The sequence below is a fragment of the Mastigoproctus giganteus genome, chromosome 2, assembly GCF_048544385.1.
Source record: "Mastigoproctus giganteus isolate SK-2022 chromosome 2, ASM4854438v1, whole genome shotgun sequence".
Taxonomy (NCBI): domain Eukaryota; kingdom Metazoa; phylum Arthropoda; class Arachnida; order Uropygi; family Thelyphonidae; genus Mastigoproctus; species Mastigoproctus giganteus.
Genome location: NC_143576.1, coordinates 132,699,420 through 132,723,723, shown reverse-complemented (window position 1 = coordinate 132,723,723; position 24,304 = coordinate 132,699,420). Strand labels below are relative to the sequence as shown.

Genomic DNA, 24,304 nt, shown 5'->3' with positions numbered 1-24,304 from the left:
CATGACCACTACCTAGACTTAGTCAGTGACTAACATTCTCTGTGCACTGCTCCCTGATGACAAGCAGCCTCTCACCCACAAACAACATATCTGTACACACAATCATCTATATATGAATAACCACACTGGGCCACCATTCTCTCTAGAGGAGCTTAACAAGCCCTTGGCAAAGATGCATGATAACAAGCACCGCAGACCAGACCTGGTAGAGGTTGAGATTTTAAAGATGTTTGCTGCCATCTGCCAAAATTACCTCCTTTCATTATACAATAAGTGTCCACAAGAAAGTACAAAGTTTCCAGTGCCAAGGAAAAATGCAAACATGCACTTTATCCTGAGGTGATAAAGTGCATGTTTTATCCTCCACAACTACCTAAATCCTATCATCCCAATCACTTCTCTCTGTCTTTGGGAAATCTTTGGGTCTTCTTCTTTTACCTCACCTATCAACTCAATACACCTTCAAGAACCTTGACTCTTGATGAGAATCAACCGAAAGAGCAAGCTGGCTTTAGGACAGGATTCTCAACTATGGATCACCTTCACGTAATATCACAGCTAATGGAGAAAGCAAATGAATATAAAACACCATTATGCCTGGCATTTGTAGATTATGAAAAGGCATTTGACTCCATACAGCATAAGGCAATGTTTCGGGCACTGGAAAGACAAGGCATTGATACCCCATATATTATGATTTTGAAGAAAATATATGAGAGTGCTACTTCCTTTATTAGACTAGACAAAGACAATAGGAAATTTAAAATTGAGAAAGGAGTTCGACAAGGAGACACAATATCTCCGAAGCTGTTTACTGCTGCCCTTGAGGAAGCTTTCAGTAGATTAGACTGGTCGCAGAAAGGAGTCAATGTGAACGGAGAGTACCTAAACCATTTACGATTTGCAGATGACATTGTGGTCATAAACCATGATCCCAAAGAATTAGAGGAAAATCTTAATCAGTTATGCACAGCTAGTAGGATTTTGGACTAAAGATGAATATGGCTAAAACAAAAGTAATGATGAACAAGTATGCCACAGAAAGGGAAATAATGATTGAAGGAGCAGTAATTGAAAAGGTGGAGTCATAACTTATCTGGGACAAGTTATTAGCTGTAATAATGATAAATGGCTGGAAGTCAAGAGAAGAATAAATTTTGGATGGATAGCATTCAGGAAATATAGTCACATACTGAAGAGCAATATCCCAGTTTGTCTGAAACGTAAAATAATGAACCAATGTATACTCCCCACCATGACTTATGGAAGTGAAACTTGGGCACTCACCAAAAGAATGGAAGAGAAGCTGAGAACTACACAGCGAAGAATGGAACGAATCATATTGGGAATCAGACTGTTAGATAAGAAGAGAAACACGTGGATTAGGCAACAAACTCAAGTAAACGACATTCTTATCAAAACTAAAGAACTAAAATGGTCTTGGGCAGGACACATAGCTTGAAGACATGATGACAGATGGACTAAGAAAATAACAGAATGGTATCCAAGAGGAGCTAGAAGAAAACCTGGAAGACAAAGGCAGAGATGGATAGATGAAATTCATGAGTTTGTGGGTAGTAAATGGATGGCCAGTGCTCAAAACAGAAGGAACTGGAAAGTTGCTGGAGAGGCCTTCATCCTGCAGTGGATTGAAAATGGCTGATGATGATGATACAGTGGAAGCACAGTGGTGGACTATTTCCTCGCAATAAATAATGATGTGTAAGATGGGTATGACCTATACATGCTCTGGCAAGCACAACCTCTTTGTGTCTGTTTGAAAGGAAACTAGATTTCCATAGCTGTGGATTCTGTTTTATATTTCGTAACCTGTTATTTACCTGATTATGCCAAATTTCTCTCCATGTTTCATTGCAAATTCGGCGTTTGATTGATTTATAGTCTGTGTAAGGAATCCGGATGTGGTTATTATCCGGTTAGTGGGATTTCTTGCTGCTTTATCTGCACTCTCATTTCCTGGTATTCCAGTGTGCCCTGGAATCCAACAGAATGTGACAGTCTGCCTATTGTTATGAAATTCGGATATTTGAGTTCTTATTTGATTTATCAATGGATGTGGAGAGCAAGAATTGCCTTGGAGGGCTGTCACTGCACTCAAAGAGTCTGTATAGATAATAATCTTTGGAGTGAAAACATGAGCAAGTAAGGTCAAACCCATCTTATTGACATAGAGTTCTGCAGTGAAAATGCTGCATTCTTGTGGTAATGAAACAGACACTGTTGATATTGGTAGCACCACAGCTGTTTCATTTTTGGAGCCATCAGTATAAATTTGCAAAGTGTCTACATTTGCCAAAGAGTGAGCTGCATGTAGTTTCTGAATGGTTGGATTGTTCAGGGAGTGTTTCCCCCAACGTCGCAAATAGTCATCACACGAAGGTATACACACTTTCCATGGAGACTGTACAATTTCTCTGCCTTGATGTAAATTGGTCAACCGCATATTCCACTGCTGAATCAGTTCTCGTAGACGGATTCCTGTAGGTTTGTTTTCAAGAGGCTTATTTCTGAAAAGGTTTACCCGTTGTGGATCATAGAGGTATGACCAGATAGGATGAGATGGAAGGCTATATATTTTAACTGCATAATTGAGGAGCAGCATCTTTCTCCAAAGGTGGAGTGGAGGTTCACTGGCCTCTATAGGCTTTGCACCGGCAAAGTCCTGAATGCCCCAAGAGCAATCCTGAGCGCACTATCTTGTATTGTGTTGAGATAGGCTAACAGAGTCTTTCGGGCAGAGTCATAAACAGGAGCACCATAATCTAATTGAGATCTGATTAAGGCCCGGTATAGGTGGAGTACAGTATAGTGATCAGCTCCCCATGTCATAGATGAGATGACTTTAAGTATATTCAGCTTTTTCATACAGACAGTTTGTGTTTATAGTATGTGTTTCTGGAATGTCAGTTTAGTGTCAAGAGTTATGCCCAAGAATCGGATATTGCTGGTAATTGGTATTGGTTGTTTTCCCAGTGATAATTCAGGTTCTGGATGTAGTTGGCGTTTTATACAAAAGTGAATGGCTGCAGTTTTGGTTGCTGATAGACGATAACCATTACGTGAAGTCCATGACACTATTTTGTTTATTGCAAGCTGCAAATGTCGTTCAATGGAATGCATATTCTGCGAATGGCAAGATATCGCAAGATCATCAGCATAAAGATGCTGATGATCTTGCGATAGAGATGGAATGGACAATTCTACGTTACCCAAGATATTCTGCGCTAAATTGTTTATCCTAAGAGCAAAGAGGGTAGCGCTGAGTATCGATCCCTGTGGTACACGTTCTCTTTGGATAAGAGCTTGCGAAACAGCATTACGATAACTCACTTGAAAAGTTCTATTTTTAAGGTAACTCTCCATGATCATTGGGAGTCGACCTCTGAGTTCTATAGCATACAGGTCTTGCAGAATACCATAGCGCCAGGTGGTATCAAAGGCTTTTTCAATATCCAGGCACACCATGACAAGATGTTCTTTTCGAATCAAGGCGTTCCGTATGTTACACACAGCTTTCACCATAAGGTCTAATGTGGATCGGTTTTTGCGAAAGCCATATTGATTACTACTGATGACTGAGTGGGATTCTATGTACCATACAAGTCTATCGTGTACCATCTTTTCCAATGTCTTGCCCAAGCAGCTGGTAAGGGATATCGGTCTATAGTTGCATGGATTCGTCTGATCTTTCCCAGGTTTGGGAAAAGCTAGCACTGTTGAATGACACCATGAGCGAGGATAATAGCTTTCGGAGAAGACCCGATTCAGAAAAAGCAATAGGGAATTTAGTGCATTTTTGTCTAGGTGTTGCAACATGAGGTAATAAAGACCATCAGGTCCTGATGCTCTATTTCTTGATTTGTTTAGAGCAACCTGTAGCTCCAACATTGTAAAAGGTTGATTATATGGGAGCGCTATTCTTGTACTGAAATTTAATTTGCTTTGCTCAGTCCTTCTTTTAAGTTGCTGAAAAGATGGTTCATATGCAGCTGGTTCATAGAGCATTAGCTCTTTCAACTGGAGATGATAAATCTTGTCCATTCCATCTCAGTATTGGAGAGGATTCTGGGAGAAATCTACCATTTAGTTTTTTTATTTTATTCCAGATTATTCTGCTGTTTGTGTTCTTCGTTATAGTAGAGGCAAACTGGATCCAAGAATCATTTTTTTGCCTTTTTCTTACGAATCGCGCTTTTGCTTTCAGTTTTTTGAAATTTATAAGGTTCTCGGTAGTTGGGTGTTTACTGTGGCATGTTTAAACGAACCAGTGCGGATTTTTGGTATGGCCTTGGTCGCGGCATTCAGAATCTGAGATGTGATGTGCTGTGTGGCATCGTCCATGGATTGGAAATTGATAATTTCATCACTGAATGAGATACTGAGAGCAAATAACTTCCAATCAGCCTTGGAAAATTTCCATTTTAAGCGGGAATTATTTACCTGAGGGATTCTAGTTATTTGGATTTCACAAATTATCGGAAAATGGTCACTGTTTAGCGGATTGTCCAGAATTGTCCAGCGGATGAGTGGATACAATGTTGGAGAGCAGATTGTCAAGTCTATAGCTGTAGTTGTTCTAGTGGAGAAATGAATGTAAGTATCAGCACCAGTATTCAACCGTGTTAGATTGTGTTTGTCAAGCAGCGATTCCAGAACTTTTCCTCGTCTGTCTGTATGTGGGGAGCCCCAGATTAGGTAGTGTGCATTAAAATCTCCAAATAAACAAAATGGAGGAGGGATCTGTCGCAGAAGTACTTCTAGGTCATTATAAGTATATTCTTTGTTTGGTGATAGGTAGAGTGAAACTACTGTTAACATGATTCCTAAGGAGACACGTACTGCTACTGATTCTAAGGAAGTTTGCAGTGGAATGTGTTTAGTAGGGACTCTTGAGTTTACCAGAATGGCCACACCTCCACGCACGGTGGTATTATTATTTCTATTATGCTGATATATAGTATGGTTCTTGATTTTTGGAATTACTTGCGGAGGTAAATTAGTTTCTTGCAAACATATGCTTACCGGACTATATTGTTGGATTAGGTCATGGATATCATCGATATTACTACGTAGACCTCTACAGTTCCACTGCATGATGTGATCCATTGTTTGTTTTTAGCGGTTGTGTTTGATTCAGTCTGTGTTTTAGATCCAGTCTGTTTTTGTCTCTCAAATTTTATTCTTTCTTTTTTCGAGAAGATAGGACGTGCTGTGTCCATGTCATCATCTGCGTACAGATCTAAGATTGGCTCATCCGGGCTGATGTTTTCATTAGTATCCATATTTGTTACATTTTGCTGACTTTTCGGCCTTGGGACTGCTGTTTTATTTTTTATAGTTTCTGAGGAAGACTGCAAAGCAGTTGGCGGTACTGTAATTTGTGTGTTATTGGCACTATCATTCACATGCTGTTCCATAGTAGATTGCTATGATTTTGAAAGTATTTCTCTTGCCCAGTCTGCAATAGACATGGATGGGGAAACTGACACATTAGTTTGAGTGGCTGCTGACTGATATTTCTTTGTTGCTGCTGCATAGGTGTGTTTAGTTGTAGTAAGCATAATCTGCTTCTTTGCTTCTTGGTAAGTGACTTTCCGTTCTATTTTGTATTTTTGGATCTTTTTTCCTGTTTTCCACAGTTCACAGGACTTTGAATAGGCAGTGTGTTGGCCTTGACAGTTTGAACAATGTGGTGTTTCAGCATCACATTCCGTTTGTGCATGGGATTTTGAACCACAGTTTGGGTACACTGCATCCCCTTGACAGACGGTCTGAGAGTGTCCAAACTTTTGGCACTTATAACATCTGATGGGATTAGGAATGTAGGGTCTTATATGGCAATTGAGATAGCCGGCTTTAACACTCGATGGTAAATTTGGTGTGCCAAACGTAAAGATGATGTTCCGCATTGGAACTTGCTGGCCATCTTTTCTGATCATAATGCGCTTAGCATGTGTGACTTTTTGTTCTTTTAATTCTTGGACTAATTCATCTTCTGTGACATTAATCAAATCCCACTCAGTGATGACCCCTTTGGAGGCATGTGGGGTAACTTGCACGGGAATACCACCAAAGGCCGAGAGGTTCAGCAGAGTCTCTGATTGCTGACGACTCACACTTTCAATTAGAAAATCACCCGTTCTAAGTGTTTTCACCATTTTAGGTTAACCTGCTGTGTTTTCCAAACATTTCTGTATCAGAAACGGGGAGAGTATACTCATGCATTTGTTTGACAAGGAGTGGACGATAAGGAAAGATGGACATTCCTTTTGCTCTGTGTCAGTCCTCAGTCTTTTCGACTGTGATGTGTCATGGTCATTATCATTTGATTTAGGACATGAGCGCCGAGGCTCAATTGGAGGGAAATTGTCAAATTCCATGTTTGCTCCTTTTCGCCCTGGAAGAGTGACTTTCTTCTCCCAGGTTACCGGCACCGCCACGTGGAGGCAGGAGCGGTGCCACCAGTGACCAAGCGGTTGTAAAGTTTAGTAGCTTGTTAGTAATTAATATATATATATATATACTCTGAAAAAAGAAAGGTAGTTTTCCTTTCTTGGTTCTTACTTTAACGCTTGAAGCACAGAACCACTTTAGCTAAACAAAAGAGAAAACGACACTAGAAATAAAATTAAACTTTGTCGCTTAGAAATAGCACACTATATATCTCAGAGGAAATCGCTTGGCACTCGGGGCCATGAGAGAAGGTGAATTCATTATAGGCCTAATGAATCTGATGAGTATAATGAGCAATTGTGCAGAGAAATAGAGTGGGCCAGTAAATCAGAATGTCTTATAATGGGGGATTTTAATTTTCCAGATATCGACTGGAAATTGTGGGTTGGTCACTCACACACTGGCAAGACTTTTGTGGATTTATTGGATGATTGCTTTCTACAGCAACATGTTCGAGAGGCAACCAGAGGGAGTAATAATCTTGATCTTATTATCAGCAGTGATTATTCATGCATTAAGAATTTGCAGATAAAGGAACCACTGGTGACAGTGATCACAATGAACTGATGTGGGAATTACTTAAAGATGTAACTACCATCAAGGCTAAAGGGAAGGGCTATTGCTTTCGTAAAGGTGACTACAGGAGTCTGAGACAGTTTTTCAATTCTGTACAGTGGGATCAAGTGATGACGTTACCAACGTTGAACTCTAAATGGGAAGCCTTCGGGGACTTAATTTTGGAGGCTACTGTTTTTTTCATTCCAACTAAGAAATACTGTTCAAGGTTTAGGCCTAAATGGATGTCAGATGAACTAATGAGGCTCGTGGGAGAGAAGAAAAATGTATGGGATACATATAAAGTATCAGGTGTCACAGAAGCCTACGGCAGCTATAAACTAGTCTGTAATCAAGTCACAAAGGAGGTTAGGCAGGCGAAGGCAGATTATGAGAAAAACAGCAAAGAGTTCTTTTCTTATGTAAACTCTAGAAGGAAAGGTTGAATGAATCAGATTCAACCACTTAACATAGATGGGTTGACTATTGATGATCATACTCAGGTAGCTGATAAACTGAATGAGTATTTTGCATCTACATTTACACATGAGGAGTTATTCAATGAAATTTGTCAAAAATTTCCAGAAATTTATCAAACTCTAACAAGGAGCTAAGTGATTTTGTAATAACTGAGAGCAAAGTGGAGGAGAAATTGTTGAAGTTAAACATAAAAAAGGCACCTGGGGTGAATGGGATCTATCCAGTTATATTAAAGGAGGCAGCAAACCCTTAGCCATAATTATGAGAGCTTCCTTGGACTCAGGGGAGTTCTCCATAGACTGGAGGTGAGCAAACATATCACCACGTCACAAAGGGGGTTTAAAAGGTGACACAAGCAGACTTGTATTGCTAAAAAAAATAGTATGGAACGCTCGTTGATTAACTACAAATAGTTACCTATGCTTTTTTCAATTGCAAAAATAAATAAGTGAAAGATTAGAATATTTGTTCACTATTTATTTATAACTATTAAATAAAATTTTCAAAAGTAAAAAACAAAGACAAAAAATTTTAAAAATCAGAAAGAAAAAAAAAAAAAAACTCCAAAATAATAGAAAAAATATTGTTCAGAAGAATCATAGAAATTCCCAAACAGGATCGATTACGTATTCTTGTGTGACTGCCCTTTTTGTTTGTTGGTCAACAGCAGAACGATGAGACCGCAACCAAGTTCGGACAATAAAAATTTGGATTCCATAATTCTAATCGTGGACTGTGTAGTTTAATAAACAACAAACTTGTGACATGTTCAACAAGAATACAGGATCTTTTCTCAGTTAATATTAAATTCATCCTGCTGAAGCCACACTCGCATTCAGAAGAACTGCAAGCTATAATTTTGGAATAAGTTTTTAAATGTTCCAAATCTGTGGGTACGCTATGACCACCATTAGCTAAATAATCCCTGTGGACATTCAAACATTTTGTGAAAGATAAATGATAACATTTACAGAGAGATTATTTAATTTTCTCCAAATCCAAGATCAATTTCAGATGGCCAATCGCTTGGTACAAGAATTCGCAACTCTTTTATAATGTCCAAAGTTGAAATTCCTTCAGTAAATTCAGTAGAATCCGTACTAACACTCAACCTATGCTTCATATTATTAATAATACTGTTTAGAAATTGATTTCTATGAATTAATGTTACTTTGTTATTGTCCGTTAATGTTACTGAAAATAATTGCATTTTTTAATAGCATCTGAGGCTTCTAACAACTTTTTTCCTTTTTGATGATCTTTTAAAAATTCCAAGTAACAAATTGTACGACGAATCAATTTGTCTGCATATACTATTGTCGTATCTCTTTTCTGCAATGACTCTGAAAAAAATCAGTAGCTAAAACAATACATCGTACATTAGGGCTAAATTTAGAACAAACTGTTTGGATGAAATTTGTTTATATAATCCATTGAACATGGTTTGTTCAGTTTTGTTTCGGTTGTTATCTTTACTGGCATTTTCAAAATGATGGTATAAAGATGCAAAATTTTTCCAAATTGCTGATACGGTCCCAAAGGAGCTGGCCACCGACCTTACATTAAATACCCATCCAATCCTTTTAATTTCTTTGCCAATGCTGGTAGTACATGGTTCTATTTCTCTCTGGTTTTTTGGAGATTGACTGTACAAAGTGTACAGTCAATAAATATTTGTCCATAAATATTTGAAAGTGTTTAATTCCATGAACTTCTCATATTGCATCTCCAACTGATAACTCAAGCCGATGGTTTAAACAATGCCATATGATGAAATTTGGATATTTTTCTAATAATTTATTTCCAACTCCAGATTTTCTGCCCAAAATAACACTTGCCCCCTCGCTTGTAAAAGAAATTAAATAGTGCTTTAAATAACTGTCGCCAAATGAGTATTTTTCAAGACATTTTAAGAGACACTCTGTTAGTGTGAAAGCTGTTTGATCTGGCAATTCGATTAAATCGAGAAACAAGTAATGTGGATCTTTCATTTTAAATGTTTCATGGTTTCACATTTTAAATAAATAATCAATAGATTTCTTGCTTAGAGTGGTAGACTCATCAATGAGAATTGGCAAGTTTCCACATGTCCACAATTTGTTGCCACAATTTTAATTTCATTTGCCTAGGTTACCTCTGGCATTCCCCTCCCTGAATAACTCCCCATGTGCGAATGTAGATGCAAAATGTTCATTTAGTTTGTTAGCAACCTGAATAGGATCATCAACAGTTGAACCATCGATACTAAGTGGACCAATCTGATTGATCCCCTTACTTCTAGTATTTACATAAGTAAAGAACTCTTTGCTGTTTTTCTTTGCATCCCTTGCAAAGATTTCTCGTAATCTGCCTTCGCCTGCCTAACCTCCTTTGTACCTTCGTTACAGATCAACTTATATCTATCAAAGGCTTCCATGTCACCTGTTAATTTATATGTATCCCATGCATTTTTCTTCTCTACAAAATGTCTAATTAGTTTATCTGACATCCATTTAGGCCTAAACCTTGAACAATATTTCTTAGTTGGTATGTATAGCCTAGTAGCTTCCAAGATTAATTCTTTGAATGCTACCCATTTTGAATTTGCTTGGTAACATCATCAGTTGGTCCAACCGTATAGAATTTAAATACTGTCTCAGACCACCATAGTCACCTTTTAGAAAGCAAAAACCCTTCCCTTTACCCCTGATGTAGTTACCTCTTTGGGTAAATCTCACTTCAGCACACTGTGATCACTGCCACCTAGTAGTTCCTTTATCTGCAGATTCTTAATGCATGAAGAATCACTACTAATAATCAGATCTAGAGTGTTATTTACTATAGTTTCCTCCAGAACATGCTGTTGTAAAAAACAATCATCCAATAAATACACAAAAGCCTTGCTAGTGTGTGAGTGACCAACCTGCAAATTCCAGTCAATATCTGGGAAATTAAAATTCCCCATTATAAGACACTCTTATTTACTGGCCCACTATTTCTCTGTACAGCTGTTTATTATACTCATCAGAGTCATTAGGCCCTATAGTACACTTCTACTCTCAATTTTGCTTTTCCAGTGCTTATGTCACACCAAACTGACTCGACACTGCACTGTCCAGCCATGTCGACCGGCTGTACTTCCTTGGATTTTGTGTTTCTTAAACAATAGCATAACTCCTCCTCCCCCTTCCTATCCTGTCTATCCATTCTGTACACATTGTACCACCCAAATTCAAGTTCTGCATTCCTTATATCCGTGTGACACCAAGTCTCTATTATCCCAACAATATCTGCCTTTGAAGTTTTGACCAACACCTCAAATTCATCAATTTTATTTACCATACTCCTTGCATTGGTGTACACACAAGTATACATCCACCTATTCCTATTCTTAGCTACCCTAACACAGCCCATGTATTTTCTTGTTCTGCAAAGACTCCCAGAAGTCTCTGGAATCCTCTGCACTTTGTTTTCCAGGCTGCAGCTCATTTCAATAGAAGCATGCAAGAATCACTTTTACCTCTGCCAGCAGCTACTGTTAATCTATTAGTCCATGTATCCTCTCCCCCCAAAGCTAGCAGTTTTCCGACTCACCTAACTCTGCATCGATAGCATCAGCAAATATTCTTGCACCCTTTCTATTTAAATGTATGCCATCCCTGTAGAAGTAGTCTCTCCTGTTAACAAGCACAGACCAGGCTGAGAAAAAGTCTACCCCTGGAGCCTTGCACAATCTCTCCAGGGCTGAATTGATCAACAAGGCTCTCATCATATACTCCCTCCTATCGTCTGGGCAGAATTGCAGACACTTTCAAATTCAACCCTAACTCGTGGCTTTTTTTTTTTCAACATTGACCTGTACTTGTTAAGTAATTCTGCCAGTCTCCTACTCTTAATATCATTAGTGCCAACATGTACAACAGTATCACCTTTTGTGCCCTTAAAAGATGATATATCTGCTGTACAATGTCATCAACCTTTGCCCCTGGCAGACAATACCCTGGTCCGGTTCCACCTATCCTTTTTGCACAATATGTTCCCCGTTTCCCTGACAATAGAGCCATCGACAACAACTAGTTCCTTTGGGACCAGCGCATTCTGCCTTGGGGGTTGCCACTATGTTGCATGATGTTCAAGTGGCATTGATGTGGGCAGCTGAGAGCTTAATGGCCCCTCAATTTAAATCCTTCGAAGGCATTCATCCTGTCCTTCAAGCTCTCATATAGGCCCATAACAACGCTGAGTTGGCACCTGATTTCTTCACACTCCTTACATCTCACACAGACACACACACAAAAAGACATTCCCCTTGACAATATCATGTCCCATTCCTGACTGCTCCACAAACATCAAACAAGCAGTGCATTTGAAAAGACTGTGATTCAGAGGACAACCGCCTCCCCCTCAGTTCTCCCCTGAGCCACAGCACTCCCATTAGTTTGAGCCTATTGCTTTGCTGCTCTGGTCTGAGTCATGATTTCTATTCTATTTCAAATAAAATTCCAATACAAAATATAACCCAAAACTTATATCCCAATGCAGTTATAACACTTTATATATTTATTTCAGTATCGAATATTATCTCCAAGTTACATTATATGACTTTCTTATCTCCTGTCAAGTTATATGTATTAATTTATAATATTATTTAGTTTTCCTTTTTAACTAAATGTTTTAGTTAAAAAAGTACAATTTAATTGACAATGAAATTTAATAAGATTAGTAAATTTTTCTGATTAATTGATACTACTATATTCGCTATCTAGTTTTAAGTGAAACCTTACGCTATCTAGTTCAGGGTATATGTTGTATCGTATAACAATGGCGGCAAGTTGCGAATGGTAAATCTATGGACACTAGGTATTAATTACTTTCAAAATCGCACCATCTAAATTCAAAATAAACCACGGAGCTTGACTAGGTCTATAAGCTACTTATAGAAAATAATTTAATATAACAATAAAACAGCGAAATATAATTAAAAACTAGCGTTCGCAAGATCTGCAAAACATGTCCAACACGTGGATTAGATATACTTACCAATACTAAGTAATAACCTACAAAATCTCTATCTAAGTTCAAATTAATCTAAGTATCGTTACTAGGAATATAAAGCACTTCTAGAAAATAAATTAATATGCCAATTTAAGCATATACAGGGTGATTCACTACCAGTGTGACAAACTTGCAGAAGGAGTAGGGGGCACAAAGACGAATCGGAATCACATAGCATTGCAGGGTCCGAAATGCCTTCATCATGGGGTAGAGGATGTTGAACGGGAGGTCGCGTGAACAGTGATCCCGCTGGAAGTCAGCATTTGTGAACCGTTTCTGTTGAAGAAACCAAGTAGCAAAAGTCCTCCGGAGTGGATAATCCGCAGGCTCCAATGATTGGATGCGTTGCAGATGGTATGAACTCATTTGGTTTGTTGACAGTATCCTCCATACAGTGGATTGGGAAATACCCAATCGTTGGCCTATCGCTCGAGTACTCGGATTGCCTTCTGCAAGACGTAAGACATTCTCCTCATTGTCTGGCGTCCTCGTCGTTTGCTCTCGATTCATGGTACCTCTTGTGAAACAACCAGTCTCACGTAACCTTCTGTGCACACCATGTGAGGAGCACGCCTGTGCGGGAAACGTTCCTGGTACAAGAGCAGAGCGGCGCGACCGTTACAGTCCTCAGCTCCATACACGTCCATACACGAGGTGCATGTCGGCCAAGTCAACGTTTGAATACTCGTCCATCCTACTGCCTCGGGAACCGGTTTGCAAATGCTGACTTCCAGCGGGATCGCTGTTTATGCGACCTCCCGTTCAACGTCCTCTACCACATGACGAAGGAATTTCAGACCCTGCAATGCTATGTGATTCCGATTCGTCTTTGTGCCCCCTACACCTTCTGCAAGTTTGTTGCACTGGTAGTGAATCACCCTGTATAACTCATAATATATTTAAGCATATAAAAGTTATTTGACATAAATGGCATATAAAATGTAATTTAGTTCACTCCAAAGAAGTGAACTAAATGACAAGAGTCCTTGCTAATATCTGGGATTCATCAGTGAATAGAAACATAACTCAAAACTTCTGAAACTTTTATAGGCAATAAAATAGGAAACCGACTTCTATTGCCACTACCAATAACAGGCACTGTCTGTAGAAGTTATTTTCTTATTTTAAAATGGGAAGGGTAGGATAAACACCCCAAGACTGAGGCCGTCTGGAGGATGTACCCGTAAGTAAATTTCAGCCGCAAAGGCATTACACTCATGTACTCCAATAATCTGCTTTTATTAATGAGAAAAAACTATCAAGACATCATTATCGACTTCTACTGCCACTACCAACAACACACACCATCTGTTTACCAAGAATGCAGGGAGAAACTGCAGTAGCAGGAAAGGAGTTTGTCCAGTAAGTGTTCCTGAAATTTGCCATGGTTCTCATGCTGGCTTTCTACCTTGGCCTATCCGTGTCATTTTAATTGTGGGAGGCTATATCTCCTTCAGCACTACATGGAACTATCACTGTATGTGTGTGAGTGTGTACACACATACACACACACACACCATTAAATGCTATTAAAATTACTGAATCACATTTGTTTCATAGTTAAAATAAGCTTTCCATGTTACCCATAAACATTATGCAAAAAATTAAAAAGTCAAAGATATATAAAAAAAATACATTCATTACCTTATGCATAAAAACAAGTGACCTCTCAAATACATTGTTAACATCATCATATTCAGGATCAGTAATAAAGTGACCTCTCACTTGTTTTCTTCTTAACTTTAAATAATTGTACCACAATTTGTAACTAAAAAAATAAAATGAAAAGGTGCAAAGTATATTATTAAGTTGATAAAAAAAAATGTAACACTTTATACCACATTAGTTCATCTAAATCAGTACAGGCAACTCTCAATTTACAAACGTTCGATTTACGAACATTCGCTATAGCGAATGTCACAATTCATTCAAAATTTTTTAAAGTCCCTAATAGATAGATTAATAAAACAAAGACATACAACATTTATAACGAATTGCAAAACATTGCTGGTGCCCGGGGGATGTGAGGGAAACAAACTTAAGTGGTGTGTGGAAAAATTTGTGTCCACAGTTTCTGGATAATTTAAGAGATTTTGTGGAGCCAGTAGAACCGCTGACTGAAGAAATTGTTGAACTGGGCAATAAAATGGACCTTGACCTTAATGTGACTGTTATTATTGTTATTTGGTTTTTTTTTTTTAGGAGCATTAGCAACTAAGGCCATATTGCTCCGGGGATATGCGGTGGTCATTCCCTGACCTTTCCGCATCCTCCATATTTGGTGGTCACAGGCTCAAACCCCGGTTTAATCAAGAAGCGTGTGCTACGCACTGCTGCTCCTGCCCACCTGGCTACGGAGGCGCCTTGATGTGACTGACGTGAGAGAACTTTTGGACTCTCATTTTGAGGAATTAACAACCGATGAAATAATTGAAATAGAGACACACATCTAAATTCTGAAGTAACAGAAGAACCTGATATTCCACAGCCTCCCAGAACATTTACAAGGCAGAAAATGGCTGCAGCTTTTAAATCAATTTCTGAGGGGTTGGCAATCTTTGAAGACGACGTAAATATGGAAAAAATTGCAAAAGTGAAAAGAGGCGTTTATGACTGTCTAGCATGTTACAGTGAGATTTTTGAATAAAAAGAGAAACTGTGCAATCTTCTATAAAAACATATTTTAAAAAAGTCAATATCAGACACCCTTCCATCTACTTCACCTGCACCTAGTGTATTTATGTGGAAAATATTGAACTCTGATGAAGATACTGATGAGTAAAAGTTGAATACATAATGTATGTACAGTACATATATTATGTTAGTACTCCCTTTCTTTATTTCTGTTTTGTAACTCTATGTTTTTAATTAAAATTAACAAGTACAATATCTTGTTTTTTTTATTCTTTTCTTACTTTATTTTACATTACATATTGCATAACACAAACATACATAAGCCATAATGCAAACGCATACATACATTATAATAAAACTTACTGTATAGACCATTTGATGTTTAATACATGGTTTTAATACTTTAAAATGGCTGCTAACATATACAATATGTATGTAAAAGTTCAGGAAGGCAAGATATACATAACGAACGTCTTGGAACGGAACACATTCATAAACCGAGAGCTGCCTGTATTCAATTTATTGAGAGTAATATGTAACTAATAAAAACTCAATGCAATTAATATAAAATCCTCATCTAATTACTATTCTTCAACTAAACCTTGGACCCCCCCCCCATGTGAATTTGGGATATATTTGCATATCTCCAGTCCACAAAGACCTCCCCCTGAATACAGCGATGCTCTTATAATTATGGCTAAGGGTTTGCTTACCTCCTTTGCTGCATTCCTTAATATAATTTGATAGAGCCCATCCACCCAGGATTTCTCTCCTGCTTTCCTCTCAGTTATCACAAAATAATATAACTCACTTTTAGAATTTGATTAACTTCTAGCATCTCCTTTGCTAAAAAATTCATGTGACTTAATTGCAGACTAGTTTATAACTACCATTGGTTTCTATACCATGTGATAATTCTGTGAGAAGTCTCATTAGCATTTCTGACATTCATGTTGCAGGAGGTAAACAAATGTTCATCTGTTGTGAAAATTGGTAGTTAGAATAAATTCAAGGAAGAACTAGACAAATTCTGAGAGGGGATGGACAGGAGAGGAGGGTATTTTTTTCTTTTCTTTTCTTTTTATCATTTGCAACTATGAACACTAATGCTGAGTTCGATCTAAACCTTGAACAGTATTTCTCAGTTGGTTTGAAAAACCCTAGTAACTTCTAAGATTACTTCCCTCAATGCCTTCCATTTAGAATTGCTGTTGATAACATATCAGTTGGTCCCACTGTAGAGAATTTAAAAACTGTCTGTGACCACTGTCACGGACAGTTTTTTAATTCTCTACAGTGGGACCAACTGATATGTTATCAAAGAAAAAGCCAAAGCTGTTACCAAAGAAAAAGCCATTCTGTTTACCCTTGACAATTGTTACGTCTTTAAGTAAATCCCACATCAATACACTGTCATTACTGCCAACTAGTGTCTTTCTTCTGCAGATTCTTAATGCATAAAGAATCACTGCTGATAATCAGATCAAGAGTAATGCTTTTGCTTGTTGCCTCTCTAACATGCTGCTGTAGAAGAGTAATCCAACAAATTCAAATATGTTGTGCTAATGTGTGAGTGACACCCACATGTCACAGTCAATAGCTGAAAAATTAAAATCCCTTAAAAGACATTCTGATTTACTGGCCACTCCATTTCTTTGTACAGTTGTTCATTATACTCAAGCACAGTCCTTAGGCCTACAACACACTCCTAATCTATTTTTGTTTTCCCACTGCTTATACATCACACCAAACTGACTCAACATTGTCACACAGATATAAGAAATACAGAATTTGAATTTCGTGAGTACAATGTGTAGAGAAAGAATAAACAGACAGGAAGGTAGGAGGATTATACTGGTAGTTAAGCAACACAAAATCTAAAACGTAATGACCACAATGAACAACTGTATACGGCAGGTTGCTGCTGTTATTTGGTTTTTTTAGGAGCATTAGCAACTAAGGCCATATTGCTCCGGGATATGCGGTGGTCATTCTCTGACCTTTCCGCATCCTCCATATTTGGTGGTGATGGGCTCGAACCCCGGTCTAACCAAGAAGTGCATGCTACGTACTGCTGCTCCTTCCCACCTGGCTACGGAGATGCCTATATATATAGCGCAGGAGTGGCCAACTTAATTTGTGATGCAATCTACTTTTTTCCTTCAAAATGTGCTGCGATCTACCATCTCAAAAATTTCATTGCACAAGGTGCACAAATCGAGGGATGAATGTATATTTAAAATTCGTCGTGATCGACAGAAATTAAATCTGCGATCGACTTGTTGGCCACCCCTGGTATAGGGAAAGGCAGTGAGATATATTTCCTTGTGATTTTAACTTTTCGGATCATTGTATTGGATGACTTTCCAGACATCCAATATAGGCAACCCCCTTATAACATGGTACTTCTTTAACACAGTTTCGTTCTAACACGGTTGATAAATTGTAGCAATCCTCGCATAACATGGTATTGTTTCACTCTAACACAGTTAGAGAATTGCAGCAAACCTCACATAACAGGGTATTTTTGAGCTTTTATGTGGGGAGAACCCTACTATTACGCTGGATGTAATTTTTCAACATTTCTGTTCTTTTTTGTGAAACCCCGCTGTTTAGCAATAGTACAGGCATACGATGCAAGAAAGCAAGCTTATGCAGCATCAGCCAAAAAAGAACCCTCCCATTTCACCCCTCCATTCATTCCAAATGCCTGTCCAGCTCAGACTTAAATCTATTTAGGCTATCAACTTCCACAACAAAAGATGGAAGTCTGTTCCACCAATCAACTACCCGTTGCTAAAGGCAAATTTCCACACATCTATTCAACTTTCTTTCCTCAATTTCAATGTATGCCCCCCTCAGGTTCCTAATCTAAGCAAGAGGAAGAATCCCATCAGCATTCAGCTTGCTCAACCCATTCAAGGTCTTATACACCTCAATCAGATCACCTCGCAGGTGCCTACTCCAGGCGCTGCAATTTGCAGAATTTAAGCCTTTCTTGGTAAGAGTACCCCTTTGCTCCCCTCACCAATCTTGTTGCCCTTCTTTGTACTCATTCTAACAACTCTACATCCTTCCTAAAATGAGGCCTCCAGACCTGTACACAGTATTCTAGGTATGGCCTGACCACTGCTTTGTACAATAAGATAATCACCTCCCTGTTGAATCGCTAATCATTATGCAAAAAAAAGTATTGGGAAATCCTCATATTTTATTTTGTTGGGAAATCTGCATGTTAGGTTCTGTGCTATTGAACTTGTGCTTGTTTTAGATCATAAAAAATTGTGACTTCAAAGCGTGCAGTTTGAGACTTTTAAAATTTGGTAAGGTTATTTTGGTTTTTATTAGATCGTTTATAAATTTTTTCAGTTATGTATTACTAAATTTTCTTCTTAAGAACTGCTGGAATAATTTCTTTGTTGTGAATTAAAATCCAGCCCTAAATTATGCCCAAGTAAAAAAACACCGCTCAAAAGAAACTATTTCTCTAGAATCAAAGATAAAAATTTTGGATCATCTTAAAAAATGGGGCAAAGGTATCGTGTGTTGCAAAAAGTTTAAATTTAAATTTAAAAAAAAATTTTTTAAATGAACAGAAAATTAGAACTGCTGTTGGTGAAGGATCTTTGATTTCCCCAAATATGTTAACTTGTTTCCGAGTGCCAATAATGGAGAAAATGGAAAAGCACTCAGTATTTGCATTGACGATAGCAGTAATAAAAAACATTCCGTTAGACAGCAATGTAATTAAACAAAAGACACTAAAACTTTATAATCATTTAAAAGAAAATGGAGAATCTTCTGTTAACTTGGAGTTTGCTGCCAGTAAAGGGTTAGCTGCTCATTACATAACATGAGAATTCAAGGGGGAAAATGATAATGAAGCTGCCAAGAAGTATGCTGGGAAATTTCAAAAAATTATTGAAGAGCATGGATACGCACCACATCAAGTTTTCAGTGCCGATAACACGGAAAGATGGTGTATGGAACGTAACCCCCTTTTTGTACTGGTTCTTAGTCCCGTATAACACAGTTTCACGCTACACAAGATTTTATAAGAACCTAACTACCATGTTATATGATGGATTACCTATATATCTACAAAAGTCTTACTCTAGTGTGCAAGACTGTTGTGGATTTATTGGATGATTGTTTTCTATGGCAGCATGTAAGAATGGCAAACAAGAGAGAATAATACTCGATCTGTTTTATCAGAAGTGATTATTCATGCATTAAGAATTTGCAGATAAAAGAAAACTAGGTGGCAGTGATCACAGTATAATGATGTGGGATTTACTTAATGTATGTAAGTATCATCAAGGATACAGGGAATTGTTTTTAGCATTAGTAGACAAATATGATGCAAGAAAGCGAGGTTGTACAGCATCAGGCAAAAAAAAAAAAAAAAAAAAAAATTCCCATTTCATCCATCTATTAGCTCCAAAAGTTTGTCCAGTTCCTCCTTGAATTTATTTAAGCTATCAACTTCCACAACTAAAAATGGAAGCTTATTCCAACAATCAACCACCCACTGACTAAAGGCAAATTTCTGCCTATCTATTCTACAATCGTCTTTCCTCGATTTCAATTTATGTCCCCTCAGTTGTGTAATCTGAGCAAGAGGAAAAATCCCAACAGCACTGAGCTTGCTCAAACCATTCACGACTTTATACACCTTGCAAGGTGCCTAGTCTCCAGGCACTACAATTTGCAGAACTTAAGCCTTTCTTGGTAAGCGAGAAACCCTTTGTTCCACTCACCAATCTCATTGCCCTTCTCTGTACACGTTCCAGCAGCTCTACATCCTTTCTAAAATAAGGCCTCCAGTCCTGTATGCAGTACTCAAGATATGGCATAACTATTGCCTTATACAGGGATAAGGAGGTGATAATCCTCCTTATCCCTGCTAGCAAAATTCTTGTATAACATTGACAAGACCCCATGAGCTACTCTTGCAGCCTGTCTCAAAAAACTTCACATCTGACTGCACAATTACCCCCTGGTCTTTTTCATTCTCCACTACCCTGAGTGTAGTATTCACACAGTTGATATGTTACTGATGTGCAGTAATTTGCATTTGTCAATGTTAAACTTCAGTTCTCACCTCTCAACCCATCTGCTCAACTTTTCTAGATCCTGCTGCAGTAGCGTACTATCATTACTATCATTAACAACCCTGACAACCTTCATATCATCTGCAAACTTCAACATTAAATCTTATATATCTTCATTGATAAAGATATAAATACAAAAAACAACAATGGGCCCAACACCGAACCATGAAGGACTCCACTAATAACATTAGTGCATGAAAAGGCGTATCCATTGATTACCCCTTTCTCCATAGCAGCAACTTGCCTTTAATGCCATTAATGCCATACTGCTCCAATAACTGACTCAACATTGCACTACCACCCATGTCGACTATGTTTTATGTGTTTTCTAACTAACAGCATAACCCCTCCTTCCTTCCTATCTGAACACATTGTACTCCCCAAATTCAAATTCTGCATTCCTTATATCTGTGTGCCACCACATCTCTGATAATCCAACACCAAATCTTAGTAGGTCATGAGATGATTTAACATCCAGTAAGATATATGAATCTCATTATGGAAACACACTCCATGTCCCTGGCCAATTTAGCTCATCAGATTGGAGCTCAGGATCTGGGTATAGTAGACAAAAGTTTGTGCCTTGCCATCGCAAAGCTCGCAGTTTAGGAACTAACATTTTTACTTCTTGGGCTCCAGATACACCAAGGTATGTCTCATTTAGCAAGTAATATAATAGTGGCATAAGATATTTTATACTTAATAGTTTTTTATTTTCTTTAACTGCACCTGTTAAAATTATAATTACTTTATTCATCAGAAATGAAGCATTTTAACTAATAATGTAGTACTTTCCAAACTTTTTAGGTGCCCACACACTATGTATATGTGCCAAAAACAACTTAACATCCCACTCTTTCCATTCCCTATCTAACTTGGTGGTAAATGCAGTGTTATACAACTTCCTTTGTTTTTGGGCCAAAAACATGTAGACAAGAGTGAAAGAGAGAAGATGTGTTGTACTAAGTGCAAGCTTATCCAAGGCCATCTGAAATCAGCTACGTTAGTTATTAGCTTCAAAGAGAAATAGCATGCTCAGATCTCTGGCCACTAAGTGTGAAGAACATGACGAACATAGTTACATCATATTATATTTTCATCAGTCAGTTACACCAATATATGCAGTGAAAGGAAATCAGAATGATTTAATGGAGACTGTCTTTTTTAACAGTATTGATATGATGCCAAAATTTGGTGATATCCTTGGGGCACAACACTTTGGGGTGCCGCAACATCAATTTTGGAAAGCATTGTAATTAATAAAAGGAGTAAACTCAGGAGATGAATCATATTTCATCTTTGCAGATGAAATATGTAAAAAGGGTAAGCTGCAGCCATTATCAACCCACTGCAGGATGGAAGCCTCTTCAATGATTCATGATGAGGGAAATGGACAGTAATCTGCCATGCTGGTCCAGTACGGGTTGTCAGATCAACCGTATTTAGCAGTCAGGGACTTGAACCCCAGTTTACTTAAAGAGAGTGTGCTACTGCACTCCCACTCCTGACCACTTGGCTACAGAGGCCTCAATGAAGATGAAACGTATTTAAGCTAAAACTTTGCCAACTCCAAAATACATTGCTAAATATGTGAAAAAAATGGATGAGAAGATATATTCATTTATAATTCAAAAAAAGTTAGCATTATTAGTATATAAAACCTTTTCTGTAAATTTATTAATTAGGTACCTTATTTAAATCTAAGGCAACTATGAATGTAAACTGAGATGATGGGAGAAAAGACAATTTCCTTTTGTTCCACCCCAGCATAATGTCTGTGCTGTGATTTGACCAGGCCACGGGCATGCTAAAGATGACACAGAGTGTGTGTGTGTGTGTGTGTGTGTGTGTGTGTGTGTGTGTGTGTGTGTGTGTGTGTGTGTGTGTGTGTGTGTGTGTGTGTGTGTGTGTGTGTCAAGACAAAAACAGACCATGTTTATTTATACAAAGCTGTAAACAAAAATAATAACTCAGACAGTGGCATGTTGTAAGTTGAATCTTTTCCAAGTATAATTCTTAGTAAATAGATAATTGAGACATTAAGAGTTATGAAAAAGAAAACATTAAACCATTTAATGAATACAGAAAAAATTCCTGTTGCAGTTAAGGTTGAATTAAGCAGGTTGCAATTCTGCTCCTTTTTGTACCATGTCTCAGTGATAGCACTGCATTGGTCGCAAATATTATAATATGCAAAATAAAATAAAAGAAAATATAAATATGAAAAGACAAAGCAGCACTCAACTTTATTGGTGCAAATGCACAAACCTTCCTGCACACCCTAAAGGGTGCCCACACCCACCAAAGAATGAGTGCCACTTTTATAATAAACAGATTATTAGATAATATAAACTGGGAAAGTTTGATGTCTCTTTGAAAAGGGACATCAGCTTTCCTCTTGGGAGTTTAAAGTTTCCATTTCCTAATTATCTGTTTATTATAAAATTGGTGCTCATTCTTTGGTGGATGTGCATTTACTTGTGCAGGGAGGGTCATGCTTTTGCCCTGCTGAAGATGGTTGCTGCTTTGTCATCTCTAATTTATATTTATTTTATTTTATTTTATTTTATTTTGAATATTTGGTAGCTTGTTACAAAAAGTGAAGAATCTTGCCTAGTTCAACCATAATACAAAGTTTTTTTGGGGGGGACTGCAGGAAGTTTTCTGTTATCAAGCAAGTTGTTGATTACTGGAATCAGTTGCCTTCATGGGTGGCTGAGGCTGACATTTTGGACAGATTCAAAGGTCGGTCGTGTAGGTACCTGCATGAGGTGTTTTATTTTTATTTACTTTTTCTTTTAGTTTATTTTATTTTATTATTTTATATTTTATTTTATTTTATTATTTTTATATTTTAATATATTATTTATTTATTATTTTTAAATTTTATTTTATTATTTATGTATTTATTATTTTTATAGTTTATTTTTTTGGCTGATGCAGCAAAAGTCTCATGCTTCCTTGCACCATATAGCTAATAATAATGTTAACTGCATCAGGAATTTGCTGTATTTATTACATGGTTTTTAGTGTTTTCTTTTTCACATTTCTCAGTGATAGCACTGCATTGGTTGCTATAATAAATGTTAACCGAGATTGTGCCATATATAATGCAGGTGGTAGATGACTCATCAACCGGTGAAATACCACCACTTTGCTTATTGGAGGCTTGAAGTGGTGAAACCCATGTTTAGTCTCTAGAGCAAAGTTTCCGGCATCCCCCTCCCCCCCATACTTCTCCTTCAACCCATGCACGGTACTAAGTACTATAGGTTTTAATACCTTTAGTGTTTGGGGTTTTCATTAAAAAAAAAAAATCCCAACAATATCCAGCTTTGATATCTAGACCAGCACTTCAAATTCATCAAATTTATTTACTATACTCCTAGCATTGCACCTGTGTATACATGCACCTGTTCTTACTCTTAGTTACTTTAACACAGCCCATATTAGTTACTTAGTTACTTTAACACAGCCCATATTTACTTGTTCCATGATGACCCCCAGCAGTCCTTGAAATCCCCAACACCTTGCTTTCCAGACTGCTGCTCCTGGTTTTTACTCTTGTAACAGTGACTAGACAGGGATCTCAGACAGGTTTTTAAATTCTATACAGTGTGACCAACTGATGATGTTACCAACAGCATGGGAAGCATTTAGAATGGGAGGCTTTTTATACCAACTAAGAAATACTGCACAAGATTTTGCCCTTAATGGACATATCATATATCAATGAACATATATAAATGTTATCAATGAACATATATCAATGTTATCATTAGTTCGTTGATATATCAATGAACATATATCAATGAACTAGTGAGACTCATGGCAGAGAAGAAAATTGCTGAAGTTGAACATAAGAAAGGCACCTGGGTTGGATGGTATCTATACAATTATATTAAGGGAGGCAGCAAAGGAAGTAAGCAAACCCTTAGCCATAACTATGAGAGCATCTTTGGATTCAAGAAAGGTATCAGTGGACTGGAGATGTGCAAATGTATCTTGAATTC

The 24,304-nt window shown here is 37.7% G+C and overlaps 1 protein-coding gene across 2 annotated transcripts in view; it reads right to left on the bottom strand.

The window, feature by feature from the left end:
- Window positions 1-24,304, bottom strand: part of fand (Pre-mRNA-splicing factor SYF1 fand) — a 385,689-nt gene that overhangs the window by 330,192 nt on the left and 31,193 nt on the right. Inside the window, exon 3 of one of the 2 annotated variants that reach the window (XM_090368673.1) lies at window positions 14,188-14,311. The exons of the other annotated variant lie outside the window; for it this stretch is intronic. Within the exon in view, the coding sequence (XP_090224799.1) occupies window positions 14,188-14,311 (124 nt within the window). The remainder of the gene's footprint in view (window positions 1-14,187; window positions 14,312-24,304) is intronic. 2 annotated transcript variants of the gene reach the window in all.